Here is a 23,603-nt window from a genome sequence, read left to right on the forward strand (position 1 = left end):
GTTTTTCTCTTTTTAATTTAGAACATTCTACCCCCTGTGGATGGAATATTCTAGTATTCCTCTTTATCAGTAGAACATTCCACTACTTTCACACATCTGGTTAAAACAATTCAAGTGATTTGTGATGGAACACTTTCAGCAGAGCCGCAAATCAGTCAAATATTGAAAAGCTGCCACATTACATCAGGATACTAAAAACCGCAGCCGGCTGTGTAAGGGGATAAAAGATGATTGTATGTGCAGTCATTGAGCTATTGTAATATCCTGTGCATCGGGTCGCTGAAAAACTGCGAGCTCAGCTTCAGAAAATCCACGACTCAGCAGCAAGAGCCACGACTGAGGTGGTCCAAATGTTCTCACTAGGCTTCTATGATCAAGCACAGTGTGGATGGGGATGGACTCCTAGTGACTGTATGGATCATGTTCAAACAGTGCTTTGTGTCAAACTCAACTGCCTTCATTAGGGAACACTATGTTCTAAACTAAGGGTGTGCAAACTTCCTGTAATTTGCTTTCGTGTAGTTACGTGAAATTTTGGTAAAATTAAGCAAAATTGTAATCACGCAAAATGAACATCTGCTCTTTTCGTGCAAAATATTTTAGTGTGAAATGAGTCCTCGATTCAATATTTGGACCGATGACACATTTAAACAAAGCACCATGAACATCTGCCATTTGAGTTCTGCTATTCTCTTGCATTTGCGCTAAATCTTTTCTGCAATAGGGTCATTTGTAGTAAATTTTTACAGAGAAAGATGGGCACTTAAACAAAGTGTTGTAATTTTGGGAAATATTAGTAATCGGAGTAAAGCAAAATTCCCGAAACTACGCGAATTACACGCCCATAGTTTAGATTTCACCTAGGCCTATTAAATATCCAATTCTACCAGGTGATCTACCTGTAACTTATAAGAAGCTCCTTCGTCTACTTTAAAATAATAGAATACATCACATCTTTGCTCTTGTTTTAATTGGCTGAAAGCTCTTCACCTTGCCCCTTACCTCAAGAGATACCTACTGCAAAATATTTTCAAAATAGCTTCCTGAAATCTTGTTACATTACCTTGAAATGAAAGATTAGCAGCATTCAGATTTTCTAGTAGGTCAACAGAAGTTTGTCTCTGCTTCTACTGTTACAAGTGTTATGAACCTGGTTGTTTAGGTGGCTTCCAGTATGCACCGAGCTCTGGTTGAGTTCAGTTTTCTAGTGTGCTTGCTGGAGGTTGAGATTTTTGCTTGGCTTGTTTTTGTTGGGTACAGGTGCATCAGAGGGGAAAATTATATGTATTTCGGTTTTCGCTTGAAGCAGGTGCGTGGCGTCTGTTACCTATTTTTGGCTAGTTTGTTACTGTTTCAATTTTGGTTGGGGACAGGTAGGTAATTAGGTTAGCATAGGGTATACTTAGTTAGAGAAGAGGTTACAGGGTTTAAGGGATAAAAGTTATTGATCGAGTAGGTAGATCTTTAGATAGGTTGAGAAGCAAGTTTTTAAAGGGGCGAAAGTTATTGATTAAGTTGGGGTATGTTAAATAAATTGCAGTTGTGTTTGGGAAAACATTAGGGGTGGGGGGAGGTGGATACGTAGATTGTTTTTGTATAGTTAGCTATAGTTTTGTAAGGCAAAGGCCAAGCTTATGTTGTGTAAGGTGCACCTGTCTTCAATAATAGCGGCCTTTTTCACACTTATGGTGAGTCAAATTGTGGTTCGTTCCATGCATTTTGGCCCAGCACAGTTTCTGTCCTTCAGGGCTCTCCGTCCATGAAGTAAAAAATTACCGTCAATGAGGGGTCTACACGAATGTGCTCAGAAATGACTTAAAAAAGGACATTATTTGTTCCTCTGCGATTTATGTTGCATTCTTGAAATAATTGTGTTTATTTTCAGAAGTTGCAACTCTTGTGCAACTGCACATTGATAAAGAACAGCACCAGAAACCCTAATTTTCTTTTCAAGGACAGCGCACAAAACAAAGTGCATTTCGTTGTACTGGGGATCAGTGAATTCATTTGGGAAATGTAGTTACATTTTCACACTTAGTAATATGTAGCTTTTCAAACAGAATTTACACCCTAACAAGCTTCTCCAATTAAGGGTGAAACCATACTCTGAAGGATATCGTTATTTGTTCCTTTTGATCAATTTGTACCACAGTGTGGGAAACTGCCATTAGAATGTATCTTTCCAACACGCCAGCCTTTTGCAGACTGGTCAAATATTTTATTGTAGGTCCCAAACCCAGTGACTTCCTACACAAAATGGCCTTTGGCCATCAATGGTAAAATATTGCTCAACAAATCACACTTCATATAAATGTTTATTTTTTTCTATTTTCAAAATTAATGTCCATTTCAATGCCTCAAAACATGAAATCATGCCCCAGTCGTCCCATAGTCTGAATTGAACACCCTCTAATATTTTCCCAAATATTACACTTTGGAAATCTCCAGCTAATGCTCAGTAAACTCCAAAGTTCTAGTAATGTAGAAAGTGTGTTTCCGGTCAGAAAGGTGATGTTACCCCAACTGTGGACTGGTATTCCACCGTAATATCTACTGCAAAAATATCGTAGTACTAGACTATTGGGTCAAAAATATGAACGACTAAAAATATCGAGAAGGTGAATTTCTATATGTAAGTATAGATTTACTTAACTTAACTCCATGTGTATGTACCTTGGAGATACATCAAGGTAAGAGGAGTTAAGAACAGTAATGCTAAACTTACCTATATGTACTTACATTCTTGATATTTTTGCCCTTGATATTGTAGTCTGCTACCATGATATGTCTGTTGTTGCTATTTCGATATTTAACCCTCTGAACCAGCGAGAAAGCGGGTTTATGATAGTCAATATAATCGTATATGCATACTAGTGAGTGGTAGGACATCCTACCTATATAATGCAGTTTCTGGTTTTCAAAGATATGGTAATTTCTTTGAAGTATGAATTTCCAGCCAATCACGCGTCTGAAAAATAAAAACACAACTGTGTCTGCAGTTCACTCGCGTACCAAATGAGATATAAACTAGCTTCTAAATTCGACAGTGTGGGAAAACGTGCCACTCCCACTTGATGACAATCAACCACCTCTCCAAAGAGCTACAGGGAATTTTTTGCCAACCCATTGAGAAAAAAATGTTTGTTTACTTACATTTTTTTGAGGCTGCATATAGTTAGCCTGATTTCCAAGACCATTTCATATATAAAAAGCTTGCTAAATTCTCTGTTGAGACTAGCTTTAATGATGAAATGAAGGAAGCAACTCCGTGGTTCACAAATCCTTCCTCTCACACATGCCAACATCCACCTACATGTTGAGCGGCTGACCCAAGACTGAAAAAACATTGAGTTTTGTCCCCATGCTCTAGCCTTCACTGTGTGTTTTATTGTAGGGGATATAGTCCACCTCCAGATGCTATGCCTCATCATTCAAAGCCGTACATGCCAAATCCCTTCATAGATTTACCATGTCCCAAAGATGACCTCCCCACTCGGTCAGACACTAACACCTAATCACGTCAGACACCAAACATGTTATATGGACTTCTCAGTGCAAAGCTGGAAACTTTGGAAGAGCCTGGCCTTACACATCTAGAAGGCCAACATCCTCATATGAGGTAGAGGAAAGCATTCAAATTCATACACCTGTCTAAAAACGTATTCACACCTTCACCTCCTGTCCCCACAACCACTTTGAATAGGCCATCTGGAAGACCTGTTACCTCTGGGTGCTACGACATGCTCGTTACACCTGCATAGGAACACTGCTCAGTTCCCTGTGTATCATATAGCTGATCAAGGTTCTGCATCTTTGCCATCAGACACGTCATGTCATGATATGTGTCTATTACAAGATATATATTTTAAAAAAGCCATTCAATAATCAATTTTCCCAGCTTATTTGCTGTCAATGTGACTTAGAAAGCCAAGTGCTGTCCCTGTTGGAAATCCAAATTGATGGGTACAAAATGTTCTAATACACTACGTTGCAGCACAAAGGGTTTTTGACACTGATTACACATTCCTCCTATGGAAAAACAAAGAGAATCCTGCCGGCTCAAGTGAAACCAATGGAAGCCAGCAACTCCGGTGGACTCCATGGTGCATACTGAGGGGCACGTTTACTATTATTTTACGAAACGCGGTGCTGCAATGGAATTTAATGTGCTCCATTGCGTGAGAGGGAGAGAGCAGAAATGCTCCATTCGTTTGTAAATGTGGAGCTGTGATGCCTAGTGCCAATGCAGACATCCTTGTGCCATGGTGCAAGGGTGACCGCTTTGCAGGCAGGATTGTTTCTGTGCAGAAAGGAACACTTTCCTGCTCAAAAACAATCCTTAGAAGCATATTCCTCTTTCCATGTGTGCTGCAGAAGGCCCATTGTGGAAACGTATAGCCGACTTCTACAGGTGTTTGGTCAGCAGTATACGACAGTGTGTCTGCCATTGTTATGCCATCATAGATTTAGTCCTTTCAGGAACATCAGAGAAAGCATGTACTGCACGAACAGTAAACCAACAAAATTACCCCACCATGCTGGGAGTAAACTCTGTGTGTCAGGGACATTTTTTTTTTTCACAGTCAACAAACTCCAACTTTGGGAGTTTGTTTTTGGAAAACAAAAATCTTTGATGACAACGCTCATTAAACATGGCGACGTGTCAGTGTCTTATGTCGAGCTCCAGTGGCAGAGGTGCTGATGATGGCCAATGGATCCCCACCACACAGCAGACATCTCTCAGTGTGGCGGGTAGACTTCTGCCATGTAAGAGGCGGGCATCTCTGCACTGACCTGGCAGATTGGTTGCCGTTCTCTAATTGAAGCTCTTTTTTTCCCCACTAAAAGCATAGCAAAATATGGAGCTTTTGCCGGACCCCAATAACCTTTAAACTTGTAAATCAATGCTAACTCACCCACAGATATTAGTCATAGAAACATTTTAAAACACCCAGCAAACTCTATAAAGTAAGAGATTTGATTTAGTAGAGATTCAATCGTTAGAGCTGAAATTGCGGCAATGCCATTTTTTCAGGTCTAGTTCTTCCTATTGCTAATATCACGTCAAAGGAGTATTTCTCTCTCGCCTCATGTCATTGGCTGTATGGGATGTCATTCTGCCTCTTATGGTAGGCTTGCTATGGGGACTATTCATCTCGAAGTACGCTGAATCGTTACAAAATCAATTCTCAAAAATCAAAGTTGCAGGAAATATTGGCTTAACTAATGTTTATTTTTGGTTCAATCTGTGCACGTAGGATTCCGTTCTGGCTTTACTTGTATAATATTGCTAAGCTACTGGATTCATGCAATGCTGCCGCAGCGTTTTCTGCATTATTATGGGTTTACCCCACTTGCCACATAATCATCTGCTGCATATTTTACATACAAATCATAAAGAAAACTTTCCTTCTACCTCAAACGGATGAAAGTTACTAAAAGCTCTGCCACACGTTTTATCACCCAGTCCTCATCCCTTTCCTAGAGTTAACAAGTCACCTTCCAGTTGCTGATTGCTGTATTTAGGAGTTAAACTGATGCTAATGAGTGAATGTTGGAATGCATACGTCAGACAAATATTGAAGCAACTACCGCAAAATGTGTTGCAAACTCCCACATACTTTGCAGTTTCTTGAAGCATAATTTAGTTAAAACCTGCCGCAACTTTTGGTCTTCCCCTGCTCCATATTTTCAGTGGCCACGAGTATTGCCCAGGTAGGTGAATTATTGCCTGACATACGTTACTTCACATCATAAATATATTTAAAGAGTCTTTAAAAAACAAAGGCAAATTAAAACGGTGGTGGTGTTAGTGAAACATTCCTAGCAGAGGTCAAACACTTAGGGTGATTGCTTGTGTGGCTTATGGTAGTAGGCTGACTGAAAACCTGTTTCCAAAGCCGAGGGCGAACCCTAAAGCTGCATCGCCTTTCTGGTTTAGCTATCAGGGTCCAGATTTACAGTTTACTCAACTCAGTGCAGCAAGGCAAGCTGCTGCACAGGGTTGTGTGAAAATGAGAGTGCGAACTGTGCCATATTTATGAAGATATGATGGTGTTCAGCTCTCTCTCTGCCCTGACACACTTATAGCTGCCTAGTGCTAATGCAGGCACCCTGCCCCATGGTGAAAGGCTGCCTGCTTTGTGAACAGGAATGGATACGTTACTGCACAAATACAAGGTTTATTCCTCTTTATCTGTTTCAGAATGCAGCACACACGCAAACAGGAAGTAACGAGGAGAAATAGAAATATTTCTAATGGTTACAACTAGGCACACCATTTTGACGCAAACCCAGGTTTACTGACTTTAGCAAATCGGGATTTGTGTCAAAATTCATAGGTGGGTGCCATAGAACGCCCATGTTCCACCCATGTAAAGTCTCCATGACTCAGGGTAATGTAAGGCATTGCAATACGCTGCATTGCATTACTTTTCAGATATCATTATCATCGGGCGTTTGCTTCTCGTGGGGGTGGCGCTGCTGTCCCCCACAGGTACCGCGAGAGACTTGATTTCACATCTCACTCACATGCACGGATAAGAGAGCAGCAGGATAATACTCATCCCTCTACTACATTTGTTTGAAAGAGGTTCTCCTTATCCTTTGTCTTTTAATCTTACCTTATGGACTCCCGATTAAAACATGTTTTCTGGGTACCAGGGATGTTATGTTATGTTAGCCTCATTTTATATCGCGCACATATACTAAAAAAAAGTGTCCCGGCGCGAATGCCTACTTAGCAAAAGAGGAGAGAATGCTTGTGAGCCTCTAAAAGATCTTAATTTTAACTTTAACTATAATTTTAACTCACTCACACACTTGTAAGGCCCACATGCACAGCTGCGGCGTCTCTCCTAAAAGATCTCCGATAAAGAGCCCTCTCGCGGGGACCGTGGGGGGCAGCAGCGCCACCCCCACAAGGAGCAAATGCCCGATGATGAAGCACGACACTTGCAAGGGTGTGTGAGGGCACAATTTCCAAAAGGAGAAATTCCCCCACCTTCATCTAGATCCATTCGCGTTTGCAAAAACGAGACCACACTCTAGTATCCTTAACTACGCAACCAGAATAGGTTGTCCTCTGTTTCATAGGAACAGTTACCCTTTAGTGATTTCTACGTGATTCCTTGGGAGCACGGGTACTGGACCTCTCATTTCCAATTTGCTCCCTGTCCCGCCCTCTCTACATTGTGTTGGGAGTTATTAATAATTACCTTGTAGATATTGCTTTTTAAAATGTTATTGTATGCAAACATCCAAAAGTTACAGAAGCTATTTTAAATGTGTTTAAAGGGAAAAACAGTGCTCTCCCTCCCACATATGTTTATAACAGAACTAGAAACAATGAACACCTGCAGTCTGCTATGGGGTTGCCATGACATCATTGATTATCTGAGTGATAAACCCTTAAATTTAAATTCAGGTGTTTTATGTATGGCAGCTGAACATGTGTGTGCAGTAGCTTTTTTTTTAACTGAAGACTTGAATCTGTTCTCCCAAAAGCCAGATCCTTTATGATGTCTCGAGGCTCTCTTATTCCACACAACCTGCTTTGATATTAACATAGATCCAAATGTACGTGGGAAGCAATGCAAAAGCTAGAGACCATGTATGCATTGAAGCTGGTGAAATAGGCACCATAAACAAATGTCCATCATCTGCTGTTATAAAATGTAATGACTAAAGATAAAAGGGATCCACCATGGATCACACATTTTATTTGTGCAAAATCAGATTTAAAAGGTCGGTCCTATGTGACAGTTCGGCCTGAATAACGCACCTTGTGATATACATTTTGAGATTTCGTTAGCTGGTGAGGTGTTTTGCAAGATATGACTTTGAATCTGGTTAAGGGCTGTGCACTGTAAGGGTGTTCAGAAATGTCTGGGTTGCTGAACACCAACGCAACCTAGTTTTGATTCCACCTCATGCCGCTTTCCTCCACCACCCTACCCTTGCTTACTTTTTCTCTCCATCTTGCTGGTTCTTTGTCCTCCCAGCAGTCCCATTTTTCCTTGTTTTCCTATTTTTCTCTTCCTCTTTCCTTCTCCTTTCAAGCTTTTCTTGCAATGAGTCAGTGTCTAATGGCGCGGAGCAGAGGAGTGAGCCCTGGTAGGTATTTTATATGGTATGTGGAGGAGTTTAAACTCACTTCAGTTCTGACGCAAGCTGCTGAAAGTCCGACTCTTCTTCTGTTGTTGTTTTCATTGGCTGCAGCATAGGTGCAGCATAAACACAATAAACCCTTCCCAAGCTGAAGTAGAGGAAAGACAGCACTTAGACCACAACCCCACTCACTCACACTCACTCACTCACTCACTCACTCACTCACTCACTCACTCACTCACTCACTCACTCACTCTCTCACTCTATCCCTCATTTTATAGGTCTTGGGGTTGACAGTAAAACCATCAGAGTGACCTACTGCTAACAATATTCATAGGCACTGATTACACGTTTGTCATACTTGATCAACCCCTGCTTAAACCCATGTTTGTGCATGGATCGGAGTGCATTGTTCCTACATCAAGTATTTACTGGGTGCATTAAATATCTCACCCTCACCTAAATCCAGCAGGCCAAACCTTCTTGGATTTAACAGTGGAAAAGTGTACAGTATTTACTATACAATTTAGCATACTTCTTATCATACCTGCTAAATGACATTAAACATGGTATAATTATTTAATAGGTGTGCACCTTCAGTCCAACAAACTCTGAATCGAGGCTACAAAGTGGGTTTTGGATGTGTCTCCTTAAACCATTGGCTTTATTGCACCAACCTCTTCACACCATTGCTTGAGACTTTGTCATTCACATCTTGACTCAGCCCAGTGAAGGAGTAACTTCTCATCTAATGTTACTGGCTGTCTGTATATAATAGCTTCTCTTCTTTACTCGAGTGCGTGGAAAGAACTGCATGAGGGTACTGCTTTTCAGCTATAGCCCTCTCTGTCTGCTTCTGCTGGCCACTGCGTGTTTCACTCTGCATGTTAAGACCAGACCCATTGGCTTTGCCACTGCTTGTTTAAACAGTGGGTTTAAACCTTAGAGACCACATTGATGGATGGTCCATCAGAAGTACAATAGTTCAAAAAAGCACAAAGATGCATGGGAACTGCTCCCATATGCACTAATGGAAGACAGAAAATAAAGCTATGGTATATGTGTTCGGTAAACGCTGTGAAAAAGCATAAAAAACACAAATATCGTCTTCAGCCATAATTGTAAAAGTAAGCATCTTTGGCAGTGCAGATTTACGATTTTTGTTTGTTACCAGGAATTGTATATTATTAATAACGCAAATAAATGCATATTTTATGTGAAATCAGTATTTCATTAAACCCAACAAAGGAAGCACCTTCTTAACAAGTGTGTTATAGTGTTACTTCTGTATTACCTATGGGTTTAAAATAATATAATACATTTATGTAGCGAACACAGCAAGTCGATTTATTTATCGTTCCCTCAATAATAGCTGCGATATCTCATCATTGAGAGTCCACTCCAAAATACAAAACCAAGACCATCAGTTACAGGCACACCTGTGCAGCTTTCATTCAATGTATTGAGAGTAACCCTGGGCGACAAATTCCGTTCCGCTCACGGAACGTGCGAAATTTCGGCATTTTCGCGTTCCGCGCGGAACGCGAAAATTTCGACACGTCCGCGGTGGAACGGAAATATGGAGGGCAGGATTCATTCTGGCACGATGCTCCTGTCACAAAAATTAAACCTCAACAGGAAGCACTTACAGATATAAATAAAGGAGGTGCCCGCGTTGAAGCTCAAATTCAGTAACGCATCAATCAGCACAAAACATTTGTGAGCACGGTCGAGGCTAGGCAGGTGTGCTTTTCTCCCCATGTCTACCGTCAACAATTTGCTGTAATCCTTGATGGAGCTCTGTGCATCCATGAGTTTCTCGAGCTCAATCCCCGTGTAGTTCCTGACACCAGGAGGGTCTGTCTCCTGATCTGTTGCTCTGATCCGTCTCTGGCCCTTTATAAACAAGAGGCATGTGAACTGCATGGACGCCACGCCCGTTTGGCCCCGGCCCACACACCAGCGGTGTGCAATGTCTTCCCGCCCTTTCCCCATTATGATGGACAGCTCACTCGAGGGACCCCGTCGCCCGTCGGCGTGGCGGCAACGTTATAGACACACATGGTCGCTGTAGACAACTCTTCTGGCCCTTTACGCAGCTGTTGTGTAGGAAAAGCAATTACATTTACCCAACAAGGTAGCACTTACTGATTAGCCAGTAGAAAGTACTCCAGTTGAGTAGAGGTATTGCACAAAACGGTGGCATCTTCTTGGGTAAATATGCAGGGCAGGATTCATTCTGGCACGATGCTCCTGTCACAAAAATTAAACCTCAACAGGAAGCACTTACAGATATAAATAAAGCAGGTGCCCGAGTTAAAGCTCAAATTCAGTAACGCATTAAAATCAGCCCAAAATCTCCCGAGCACGCGAAATTTCGCGTGTTCGTGGCGATGTTTTGCCGTTTCGCGATATTTTGCGAAAGGCAAATTTGCAAATTCCGCCCACCCTTAATTGAGAGGCCAGCTCTCATCACAGGTCTGTTCAAGTGTCAGTCACAATTTTCTTCTGGCCACAGCGTAAAGCATGGACCGGTGTTTCAACCTACTTCAGCCATTAGCTGTCTTCACTGAGAGGCAGAGCAATTTACTTGTGCACCTGTACATAATTGCTTAAAAAGTAGTCCACAACAGTGATGGTTTAATTTCTGCTTTCATTTCACGTTTAAAAAAAAATTATTTATGTGTTTGGTTGTAGTTTACATTTTTTGTTAAAGTAAACACTCCGAATTTAATGGCTGCATGTTTACCTTCCAGCGTTTAATACCTGTTTTATTATCAGCTGAATAGGTTTGCAAAAAATATTTCAGGCTGGCCAAGCCAGATGAACTATTGTTGCAAATGCTGGTTTACCTCTTGGCCTCCTCTTTCGAGTCCTGCTCCGCTTTTATTTTGATATGCATGTGTGAGGCATAATTCAACTCATGCACTCCATTGTTGGTGTAAGGATACTTTCGAACAGCAAATCACGTAAATGAGAGAGAAACACTCCTCAAAGCTGAGCCAAGATGTGATTGACAAAGTCTCAAGCCAGTGGCTGTGGGAGGCGGTTAAATCAGTGTTTGAACTGGGTGGACGCCCACAACAGGGCTGTTTAGACAGCTGCGTTGTCAAGCCGAGACCTAAAAAATGCTACTCCATGATAGAAAGGATCTCAATGTATAAAAGCTCAAACACTGTGATACAAGATAGAGCGCAAGAATAAATTTACATTTTATTAAGTGTTTTGCAATGTGGAATTAGGGAGAATATTCTCCCCAGAAATGTAGACAAAAATATCAGTACTGTTTTTATAGCTTTATGAGTATGTGTAAGAAATGTAAACAAGCATTGGCATAGCCAATAGGTCTCGCCTTTGGGACCTTATACGTGTTTAGCCTTGCAACAGTTGCATAAATAAATACTTATAAGGTCCCAAAAGCGAGACCTATTGGCTATGCCAAGCGGCCGTGCGGCCCTGTAAGTGAAAGTGATCGCGATCACGATCAAACATCAAAGCGGCCGTGAAAGTAATTGTGGTAAAGCGCAGCGCGCGCGCCCGCGTACATGCGCTGTAGCTCTAGACTGGCCTGGTAGCACTTTTTGGAGCCCTCTCAATAAGTCTCGCCAGACCAGTGCATGCGCTGGGTCAGGCGAGACCTAAAAAATGCGACCCAGCAAGCTACCAAATTTAAGGACATCTTGAAGGATATCCCTCTAATTTACTATTTTCTGGGGTATTTTTAATATCTGAACAACAGTAAGTGAAATCCAACATATTGAGAGGTAAACATTCTAAGAGCGGTTGGGAGTATGCCCTTGCAATGCCTTTGCTTGTTACATTCAGTTTTCCCACTGTGATATATTTGACATTTCAGACAGTGTGACAGTCATCAGTCTTGACTGACAAGCCCACTTTGAGAGGAACATTGTTTTTAGAGTCATAGAGAATTTTGAAGTGACTGAGTCAGCCTTAGGCATCATTCATGTAAGAGCCTTGTGTGCTTCTGATTAACCTTTTGCGCTTTCCCAGCAGGTTACCCCTCTCTCTAAAGATGCCCTCGTCTTTTCGAAGTGGGGTACTTCCATAGCGCAGCATTTCATTATTATGTAATAATTTAAATAAATAACAAGTTTAGGAAATAATGTATTTTTTCACTCTAATGTGAGCAGTTTGTTTCAGCACCATTCCCATTTTAATTTTCCCGTCTTGATGCCTTGTAGATGCTGTTGGGTTGTCAGACTTGGGCCACATCGAGAGCGTTCAAGAGAAATCCCAGTGTGCCTTGGAAGAGTATGTGCGAAACCAGTACCCCAACCAGCCTAGTAGGTTTGGAAGACTCCTCCTCCGTTTGCCTTCTCTACGCATTGTCTCCGCTCCGGTCATCGAGCAACTCTTCTTTGTGCGTCTAGTGGGGAAAACGCCAATCGAGACCTTAATCAGGGACATGCTTCTCTCTGGATCCAGCTTCAACTGGCCGTACATGCCCATCCAATGAGCAGACTCCTTAGTTCTCTTTCCTTATGGTTCCGCCCAGCTGAACACGCCACCATGTACCCGTGAACGTTCTGTGCATTATTCTTTGATGATTTGGCTGGACATCTTATGACCCCCCTGAAGTTTCTGTTCAACAGGACATGTTGGAAAATGTGTCATCCATGTCTTGCCACCACCAGGAGTGTCTTTCCTGAAGTGGGCCTCCATCTCCAGACCAGTTGGTTTATATTTCCCTCATCCTGCATTTGTTCACGCAGACAATCAAGGACACTTATGTACCATGAGTCAAATGCAACATAACTTGGGTTCAAGCAGAACGTTATACGTATACTAGAAGTCAGGGTGAATCTTCTGACTTAAGCGACAGAAACGGGGGTCAAATGTAGGCTTTTGCTTGCCACACAGGATTTGGGTTTTAAATATTCCAGCATCCAAGAAGGTTAATAACTGTACTAGCTGACGCATGCTGGTGTACTGGCTACTTGCGATCCAAAAACTGACATTTGAAAGGTAGCACTGAAAACTACAAGCACTAACCACAGCAAATTAACCGTCTGCATCCACCAGAAATAGATTTGGGACCACTCAGCCATAGGCAAATTCTGAGCCTTAAAACCACCATTTTCAAGAGACATATGTTTGTTTTTCTATTCATGAAAAGTATAAATGGCAAAAAAATCTACCTGAAAAAGATTCTGGGCAAAGAACTATTTATATAAAAGACCCATCAAAAACAGAAGAAACTTCTTTTTTTGCTCAGATGATCAATGTACTTTTTTTCCTCTCATTCAGTTTTTTATGTTTGTAAGATATGTTTTGATGTGAATTGTGAACTTTTGGAGAAAAAAAACAAAAAAAACATTTCTTTTTTTTCGGGTGGATTTGCATTATTATTAAATGACAGTTAAAATACTGTAGGCTTGTGTTTTCCTTGGTGGTGGCCAGATCTGCATCTGGGGAGAGCTTTGACCAGGCTAAGGACCTGGACTCCATTGTAACATACCATACATGTGTTTGTTGATGCCTTTTACAATGTAACATTATTCTAGGTTGAGAACCAACTGATTCATAAGCTTTGCAATATCTATTGCATGTAGTTGGAAGAAGCAAATGCTTATTCTTTTCGTTCTGGTCTTTTCTTTCAATTGTGTGTTTGACCCCTGTGACCATGTGACGTCCCTGATGTGCTCCTACAGTTACTTAACTATCTCCTTCAGAATGGTAAATGTTGGTTTGGTGGTTCAGAAGGTAAAGGTACCTGCTTCCAAGGTCTGCATGAGATGGAACGCTCAGATCTGAATATCGCTATGGCTGCCAGAGTATTTAATCCAGTATTTACTTTATTAAAAAGAAATTGCCAGGGCCCACAGATTTTCTTTCAGAAGTAGGGGCATAGAGAAGGCGCGGTCTACTGTAGCCGCAGGGGTGCCCTCTTGTAGATTGTCCCTTTGTATGACATACTTCCTGTCAGTCCTGTCTCTGTCTAGTGCCACATCCACCCCCTCCTAGATCTGAGCAGTACAGCAGAAAATACATTAGGTTTAGTGTGAGGCCTACTCTACGTTTCTGCAGAGATGGGTAGAGGAGTTGGCCTAATGGCTAGGGCGGTCGACCTTGGATCTGGGGAACTGGGTTCGAGTCTCGGCAATGACGCTAAACATCCTGTGATTCCGGGCAAATCACTTAATCTCCCCGTGCCTAACAAAAATGAATGTGTCCTCGTGTAATGCAACTGGTGCTCATGTAAAGCGCTCTGAAACCCGATTCGGGCTAAGTTCGCGCTATATAAAACTGCGGAAAAAACAAAAAACAAAAAAACGTTCTTGAAATAAAATGTGTAAATGTCTCTCATAATTTGAAATGCTGCTGGAGTAGGATTAGTTCTTTCATGATAAATATACTGATGTTTGGGTACTATGCATTCTGTAAAGTCATGAATACAATAATCTTAGTAATACAATAATCTCAGTTAAGTAATAGGGATTTGAAGTGAGTTCCGGTGCTGAGACCTGGCAAACACCAGTTCAAAGTAAGCACTTCTTTCTTCTGAAGTTGATAAAATAAGTACAGGCACCGTGTTACATCTGTTGAAAGCAATTAAACAGTTAGCAATGTGTACAATTTACAGGTCCCTCTAAGAATACTCAATAGCTCCTCGTGACCCTGTTACACTGAATGCATTTTTGGCCAATTAAGACGGGGAAAGCTACATAAATATTCAATCGTCTCGTGTCTGTCACTAGCATTTATGAGGTAAGGAAGCATCATGAGGATGGGACATAAAAACAGTGGAACTGAGCAACTACAGTCTGTAATGGGAAAATAAGGCACTGCTCTCCTGAGAGATTCACACGTAAAGCTTTTAGTTCTGTTGTGTGGATTCGCTGATCCCTATTAGAAAAAAACAATGCTGTCTGATAAAAAAAATACAAGTCACTGTTACCAGGGTGTGAGTCATTCCTTGCGCTTATTCTTAGAATGAAGTTAAAGAAAGGCACTCTAACTCCAGATTCCTGTGCTGATCTAGACCTGGAATTTACTTGAGATATTATTGTCATAACACTGAAAATGTCAACTTGAGAGATTCCTATCAGTCTCACTGGTACAGGAACACCCTTTGTCTACGGACACACAAATGAGGATCAACACTGGAGTGGAAACAAAATACAAGTTTATTTCACTCATGAGAGGAGCCCCGTCATTCAGACACTGCAAGTGCCAGTGGGAGGGAACTGATAAGCACAAGTTCAAGCACAGCATTTATACAGTTTGGTGCCTCATGAAACACTTTGGAAACCACTTCATCATGATGAAATGCAGACTGCTAACTCCTGATAAAACCCTACCCAAGTCATCTTTGTAGATAGGAAAGAGAGGTTACAGGCGTTGGTGGGCTTATAGATTAAACCTCTGTGTGCACGGGCCTTCCGGCAGGGCAGGGCCTCTACTCTGGTACGCAAGTATTATCAGCACAACCAGCTTTTCAGTGAACACGTAACTCCTGACTTTGCAAAAGTCCACACAGAAACACAAAATGGGGGCTTGTCGACAAAATGGCAGAAAGCAGAGGCTAATTTAAGAGAATACATTTTTTACCGTTTAACAGTCCCTCCTTTTAGCCTCTGCTAAACACATTTTGTCTAATTAAATAGCAAAAGATACATTTTGAATACATAAGACAAAGGAAGCAAAAAAGATAATAAGCTAACTCAGTGGATTATACTGTAACAACTTAAAGTACTCCATCGTCGTTCAAACTTCTCATATCCATGCTCATGAGATCATCTATTTGTTGCTGGAGCATAAGCTTCTCATTAACATCATGAGTGGTATGAGAGGCGTTCTCTCACACCCTGCTGTACAGGTAACAATCCACAAACCCAACAATTGGAAGTATTAGTAATGCTGTGGGTATAATGCAACATTTGAATAAATGAATTGTTCTTGTAAGAGAGCCTATGTTTCTCATCTAACGGTGAAAGAGTAAAAGAATAATGTTTACGCAGTGTAGGTGTTTGGCGTAAAAGCATATGCATAGGAAATTTCACATGTAAAAACCAAGCTATTACACAAATACTTATGACACTAAGTAGACTCGCTATCAAACAAATAAATGTCCATTTAGGTTTGATCTTTTCCTTTGTAGCGTGTTGAACGTCCAGACGATCTTCCTCCATGATAGGCATACACAATATCGAAGTCAACAATGTCTCTCTCTGTATGGTCTCTTATGATTTTTACCAACTCGGTTCATAAATGTTCTTTCTCAAATGTTACTCTAAATTTGATACATAGCCAATAAAGGAAAAAACAATCATTTGGGCAAACAAACACAATTTCACTTCAACAGGCTCCACGCCAGGAGTTGAACAAGATCGTTGAAACTTTGCAGTTCAGCATGACTGTAGCAATGAAAGGTCAGCACAACAAGTACTTCAGGAAAGGTCATCCACAAGTTTATCTGCAACAGCCTGAAGAATCATTGAATAGATTGCTTTTTTCAAGGGATACAACTGGTCCTTTTTATTTCAAAAACAGTTGTCCCTCGGCACTCCAACAGTTAGTGTATTATAGTTTTATAAAGGAGGTGACTAAGTATAACAAAATGGCCTGTTCAGATGATTCTACGTTAGGGATTTCCTTATTTTGTCTCATAGGCAAAAACACATGAAAGAAATACACTTCATTTTTTAAGGAAGAGAACATCAATTGAAAGTACTTTTATATGGGATTTAATATTATTTCACCCAAATTTCTTTTTCATTCTTGAAAACACTATGTGCGATTCACAATGCAATGCTGATATATTTCATCACAACAAAATGTATTATATATGACTTCTGCAAAACACAACAAGACACAATATATGTGATATCAAATGTGATTCAAAATTTCAATGTTACATTAGCAAATTTTTCACTGAGAACATTACAAAAAAAGTGTATAGTCCAGGAAGGCGATCCTAACCCTAGAGCCTTCCAGATGTTGGCGGTTGAAAACAGTCAAAGGCAATCCAGTATGGAAGTAGCCAAAAACAGCCGACACATGTTTCGTTACTTTACGTAACTTTATCAAGGCTTTTAATAGGTATTGTTGATCTGTCACAATGAAAAAGAGGGGGGATTTTGAGTTCAAATTTCACACACGTTTTGTGACAGTATTAAAATAGTCCTTGATCCGTTTCAAATATAAAGTATCTCATCTATCTCGAAAAAGTAATTTTCAAAGTTTGAACTGGTGTCACGTATTCCAAGTAGTATGGACTTTGCCCCTTCATAAAATTTTAAATCGTATCGTATGATAACTTTATTTCGGTCAGAAGACCATAAAAGTGCAAATAGAATACATACATACATAGCACATCAAATAAAATAATAAATATAGGTATTTCACTTATTAAAAAAAAAGAATTAAACAGTAAGTTATCAGACATATTTCAGTAGTTTAGATTGGTTTAAAACGTATCCTACGGCACCACATACCATAAAGGAAACGAGAGACAGCAAATACAATGGGCGGCGAGGTATCATATTTAAGAACTCTACATGCCTGCACACAATGTCTAAAACCCAAGTTTCTGCATATTGGGATAAGCCAAGTTTTGCGTATATTGCTATATGCTGGACAGAAAAATAAAACATGAATTACATCTTCTCTAAAGTAATTACATGCCGGGCAAGTTTCATTTTCAGTTTTTGCCCATTTCGAAGTAAATGGCCTAATAGGTAGGGAGCCATACCTTAATTGAGCATATAGTTTCCTCGCAAGAGGGGGTTGGACTACATCAAGAATTTCTCCCACCCCATTTCAGATTTGACTGAGAGGAACTCAATAGAGAGCCTACCATAGGATGTTGACCGTTGTAGTGCACTTAGATTTTTCTGCCTCACCAGATTTAACAACTGGGCCCTTGATATTCTCGGGCAACTCAACTCAGGGGTCCCCCATAACTGAGGCAAACCTATTTTGAAAGAAAGAGCCTTAATATGGGAAAGCCATGGAATATTTTTGTTTTTAATCTGTTCCCAGACCTCCCGAAATTCAGCTCTAAAGGATACCAGCTCTGGTACTGACCAGAGCCTCCTCCAATAGAGCAAGGGTCGCACAGCTGCCAATTTCTCAATAGACTCCAGACCGAAGTCCATTCGCAAGGGGATGAGGGGTGTACTTTTCGGTAGGCCCACCAAATTCCTCATAAAGGCCTGTTCCACCCTCAAAAGGCTAAATACGTTCTTATGGCCCCAAAGTTCGGCGCCATAAATGGATGCGGTCCGAGCTTGGAGGCCATAGATCTCAAGGGCGGGCGCAACCGGTTTGGAGATCGATACTCTCTGTAGCTTGCCAATACCCCCTGCTATTTGTGAAAGTCTAAGGGCGGATCTGGTAATCTGATGGCCCCAGCCAAAATCCTCCGTCAAAGTGATCCCAAGATAGACAAAGGTTTTGACTCGTTCCAACGGAACACCATTCAGAAGAGGGTTCGGGCGCGTACGCCTCGGGGGATTAAAGATCATAAACTTGGTTTTATCCAAATTGATCTCCAATCCCCTCGAGGCACAAAAGCACACGAAACCGTCCAGGACGCGCTGGATGCCCGAAGATGTTCGGGATAGCAACAGGGTGTCATCCGCGAACATTAATGCGGGCACCCGACCGGTCGTCAACCAGGGAGCATCATTATCCTTTACATCATTTAAGGTGTCGACAAGGCCATTAATAAATAAGCTAAAAAGGGTAGGGGCTAAAACGCACCCCTGCCGGAAACCCCTGGAAACAGGGAAGCGTTCCTAGAGATCCCCGTGTCTCCCACACCTGACCTGTGCATAATTTCCAACATGCAAACGGGTCAGGATATTAAGCAGGTAGGGCGGAAGGCCCAGGTCAGCCAATTCCTCCCACAATTTTTCCCTAGGGACTAGGTCAAAAGCAGCCCGCAGGTCCACAAAGACAAGGTAGAGGCTGCCACCCTCAACCCTTGTGGTTTTCCAGAAAAGGACCTGAAGCCGGAAGATTTGGTCCAAGGTTGAGATACCGGATCTAAATCCAGCCTGGAGGGTAGACAGTATTTCCCAATCCTCCATCCAAGCTTGTATCCTGTCCAATATGATTCTACCCATTAGTTTTTGTGTTGTGTCTAACAGGCTAATGGGCCTGTAATTTGAGGAGGTAAGTGGGCATCCCTTCTTGTAAATGGGGACAATCTCAGCCCCCAGCCAGGTGTCCGGTGGATCAGACCCCATAAGAATCGCGTTGAACAAGATAACAAGGTATGGCGCCCATATTTTTGGCTGGGATCAGAACAGGTCCCCCGGCAATTTGTCGAGGCCGGGAGCCTTGTTTGGGAGTAACCTAGCTATGGCAGATTCTACCTCCTTCAAGGTGATGCTCTCTGGGGAGTCAGAAGGGTACAAGCTTGGTCCTGACCCTCCATCCGAGGCCCCCGCCAGTCGATACTCATGACGGGGGTCTGGGGCAGGGGGCCGGGCAAGTGTCGCGACTCCCTCCTGTTGGAGCCCTGGGGCAAGCTTAGGGCCTAGACGAAGTGTGTCATCATACTTCAAACATACGTATAGTGCCCTGAAATGTGCTTCCCACACTGAGGGTGCAATGTTTGGGCAGATAGCTTGCCCAGCTCCCTTGGAGCCTGTACTAACAATGGCCCAAAATGTCTTTGCGTCCTTAGTCAGGAGCGCACTTCTCAGCTCTTCCCACCTTGTTTCCTCCCAGTCCCTCATGGTTCCCTCGATTGCCTTTTTATAGAAAAAACGGGATGACCTAGTTTCTAAACTGTCCTTAAGTTTGATTGCAGTAAGGAGGTCCTTCTTGGTGTTCCTACAGGTAGCATTATACCATGGGTGTATCTTAGCCCCACCTAGTCTAGGCCTACTAAGTGGGCAAAGAACATCCCCCAACGCACTGGCCAACTGCCTATGAATTTTTACAGCATGTCCGTTTGAGGACAAGTCGGCCATCTCAGCTATCCATGGTATAGCAAGCTGGTATAATTCACCCAGCCTAGACGGGGAATCCTGAAAATAAGGCCATTTGACCCTACGTCGATTGTTCGAAACCATAAGGGGCGTGATCATGCTGGTAAGACCAGCTTCAGGGTTAGTCAGCCCAAAGCTCCCCGGCTTCAATGTTAGGACAAGGGCGTTGTGGTCACTATCATATCTCAGTTGCACTCTGAATTCCAACAACCTATCCCAGTGTCTTACTTCCATCATGATGTAATCAATGGTGGAAGTTTGTTCTACACTGTTAAATGTAGGAAATCCCGGACGGTCAGGGTCCAGTCTCCCATTACATGCCCGCAAAGACGTTGCAAGTAAGAGTGATTTTATTTGAAGGACCAACCGGGTCCATGCCTTGACAGGAGGGATCTTTGGTTCCGGGATACACCAGAGCAGGTCTTCATCATCCTGCTCATCCAAATCAGGGTTAACCAAGGGCTCAAATTGGCAATTAAAGCCCCCACCAACAATTATTGTGACTGAGGGGTCAAGTGTCTGAATAAAGAGGTCTAGTGCTTTGATCGTGTCTGGCTCCTGCCCGCTCCTAACTGGCCTAGAGTAAATATTTATTATGGCTATTTTTGGTGAGTTCAGGGGTGTCAATAACACACATTGAACATCAGGGGAGTCAGTTGGTATTTGGGTAGCTTGAACGCTCAAGTGGGTGCCTATCCAAATTGATAGGCCACCAGATGGGCGACCTCTGCCACTAGTTACTGCCAAGATGTGAAAAGTTGCGTAACCTGGGCTAGCGCACTCCTCTAAAGCCCATGTTTCCTGAATCAGGCAGATATCGTGTGCTGCCATGAAGGTGCCCCAGTCAGGAATAAGTAGTTTGTTTTTTAACCCCGCTACATTCCACAAAATAATTTTTATAGTTCCATCATCTACCTTACCAGTGTCTTTTGGAATCCCTGTTGCCATAGTGGGAGAACCGTCGCAGGTAAGAGTCTCGACTGAACTTTCCTTTCCGTTTTGTCTATACTAGGAACTTCCCCCCCCTACAATAGAAACTCCCCGCAGGTGCTTTGCATCCCCCAATTCGCTCCTTCCCACCCAGTTCAAGGAATTGAGTAGTGTACCTTCTGCTGAGGTAAGGGTTTTAATATTTCCCTCCAATACAATTAAAGGGGTGGATGTTTCACTAGTGTTGTTGAGGACTAATTCCTTGTCGAGTGAGCGTCAATCTACCTGATTCAGTACACTAAACCTATTTCTATGCGCAAAGGATGACAAAGGGGGAGTATAAACAAAAAAGTCCTCCCAGCTTGTTTGCCCCTGTTGCACTCTAAATGGACGACCATTTTGGCCCTCGTCATATTTAGCACTTTCACAGTGAGCTGGTCTCAGATGGGGCATAGGATAAAAATAGGACAGGTGGAGGGGGAGGATTTGGGTATTTAATCTAGAGGGAGACATACCACAGATGTAATCAACGGCAGCGATATCCCTAAAATGTATTACTACACAATTCCCTGTAATAGTTTTGGGTCCCTTCCCAATCCAGTCTTACAAAGAGTATTTCCCCAGAAATATGAGAGGGGAGAGGTCTGTTTACATTAAGCCACTGGATGCACTTATTTTTTAAGTCAGTATGACCTTCATTTTTTTCCCTGGCTTAGAAGTGGTACCCCCGTTAAGACTACAACATACGGTAAAGATTCTGGGGGAAGATTAATGGTTTGCAACTCCTATTCTATTCGTCCGTATGCGAATGGGTCGTGAATAAACATGTAAAAGGAATCATGGGAGTCAGTAAACTATGCTGCTAAGGGCTTTGATATGTCCTTCTAACGAGGTGGCGTGGTCAGGAGATTCAGTGTTGTCTGGTCAAGTACGTGAAAAAAACTCGGGTCCTTTATTATACCCTGACGGGGACTAGTCAGGGAACTGGAGTGATGGTCCTAGGTGTAGGAAGGTGGAATCTGACTGCTTGGTTACCCCCACTTTGTTCCTGGTGTTTTGCTGGTTTACGACTTAGTTTGACTGGGATCCTGCTAATCAGGACCCCGGTCTATCTGCTTTCTCCCTAAATTGATTGCATGTACTTTAGGTACACCCCAGATTGGATACTGGGGTACCTTTATCAGTCCCTAGTATAAGGTATACTATGTACCAAGGGCATAGTTACCCCAGAGGCCTCTCAGGGGCTGCAGCATGTATTATGCCACCCCTGGGAGACCATTCAAAATGACACCACAGGTCTGCTACAGCAGCCTGTGTAAGGTGGTGCGTGCACCCCTTACTTAGATATAGGTTCACTATATCTACTCCATATCACTGCACATATAAACCTATCAGTCACCCCTATGGCAGGCCTTATCAATCCTGAAGGCAGGGTGCTGGGTCTTATGTGAGAGGCTGCTCCTGCATGAGCAGAGCCCCTCTGCAGCCTTCGGAACCTATATTCTGGGGTTGTTTGTGATGCAGCCAATCATATATACTGAAGTGCATTATAACCTCGTGGTAAATGCTAACTTAAAAACGGCTGCATGGAAACATGTTGTGTATGGTGTCAAACACCTTGGAATCATACCTCCACACCAGTAACTGGTGTGGGAGGTATGATTCCACCCTCCTAGAGGGAGAAATATGACAACACCTTTACACCCGGTTCCAGCTTAACAGAACCTGGCATCACAAAATGGATGCTGCCAGTGATAGAGACGAGTCTGCCCTCCTGCTGCTGGACGAAACTTCGGCAGGGGAAGGCTGGACACTAGGTTTCCTGTCACAGGGAGGTGTGACCACCTCCCATACAGGCTTTAGTGTATTGGGGCTGGGTGGGTGCACTCTGAGAGTGCTTTGATGTCTGCAATGGGAACACATTTTGTGTCCCTGTGCATAGTCCAGCTCAAACCGGTTGCAGGAGCCATTTGCTCCTGCTCTGGCGCAAAACTGGACATAGGACATGGGTGTAGCCACCCCTCTGTCCTGACCCTCCCATAGGTGGGTCCCTAGAGTTTGTCCCACCCCTTCCTTCGGTATATAATAGGAACCCCTGACTACAGGACTTTAGATTTACCTGGACGAAACTCTGCTACAGAAACCAAGTACTTCGACTATCTACACTATGCTGGATGACTGAAGAATCTCCCTTGGAGTAAAAGGGTTACTCCCCTGCAAGGCAGGCACCTTAAACGCATCTGAGCGGTTTGCATCTCCCAAGCTCCTGAGGACTCCGAATATTTCTGCAACACAGGAGGTGGCTTCCCAAGTGTCCCCGAAGTCGACTAGTGCCCTCAGCAATCCTGAGACCCGCAGCCCTCGTGGGGACCGTGCAACTCGTACCTCTGTGCACCGTGTCCATTTGCAGCAGCATATGCTTTTTGGCGATCCCTGAGGCTGTGCTTTGGGCTACTTATAGTCCTGACCCCAGCAGTGTTTCCACCAAAGATTTCAGGCCTACATTCCACGAGTGTTCCGTGGGCTGGTATTTTGTAATTCAGCTCGAGGTCCCTTCGCGATCCCTGGTCCGTCGACCTATGGGTCCCTGTGAAGGCA

The 23,603-nt window shown here is 42.7% G+C and overlaps 1 protein-coding gene across 2 annotated transcripts in view; it reads left to right on the top strand.

Annotated features, from left to right (window-relative positions):
* Positions 1–13,500, top strand: part of LOC146773002 (nuclear receptor subfamily 2 group F member 5-like) — an 81,644-nt gene extending 68,144 nt beyond the window's left edge. For both annotated transcript variants that reach the window (XM_085637412.1, XM_085637411.1), the window contains exon 4: positions 12,312–13,500. In XM_085637412.1, the coding sequence (XP_085493538.1) occupies positions 12,312–12,586 (275 nt within the window). In that variant the 3' untranslated portion in view covers positions 12,587–13,500. The remainder of the gene's footprint in view (positions 1–12,311) is intronic.
* The last annotated feature ends 10,103 nt before the right edge of the window (positions 13,501–23,603 follow it).

The sequence above is a fragment of the Triturus cristatus genome, chromosome 12 (genome assembly GCF_964204655.1).
Source record: "Triturus cristatus chromosome 12, aTriCri1.1, whole genome shotgun sequence".
Taxonomy (NCBI): domain Eukaryota; kingdom Metazoa; phylum Chordata; class Amphibia; order Caudata; family Salamandridae; genus Triturus; species Triturus cristatus.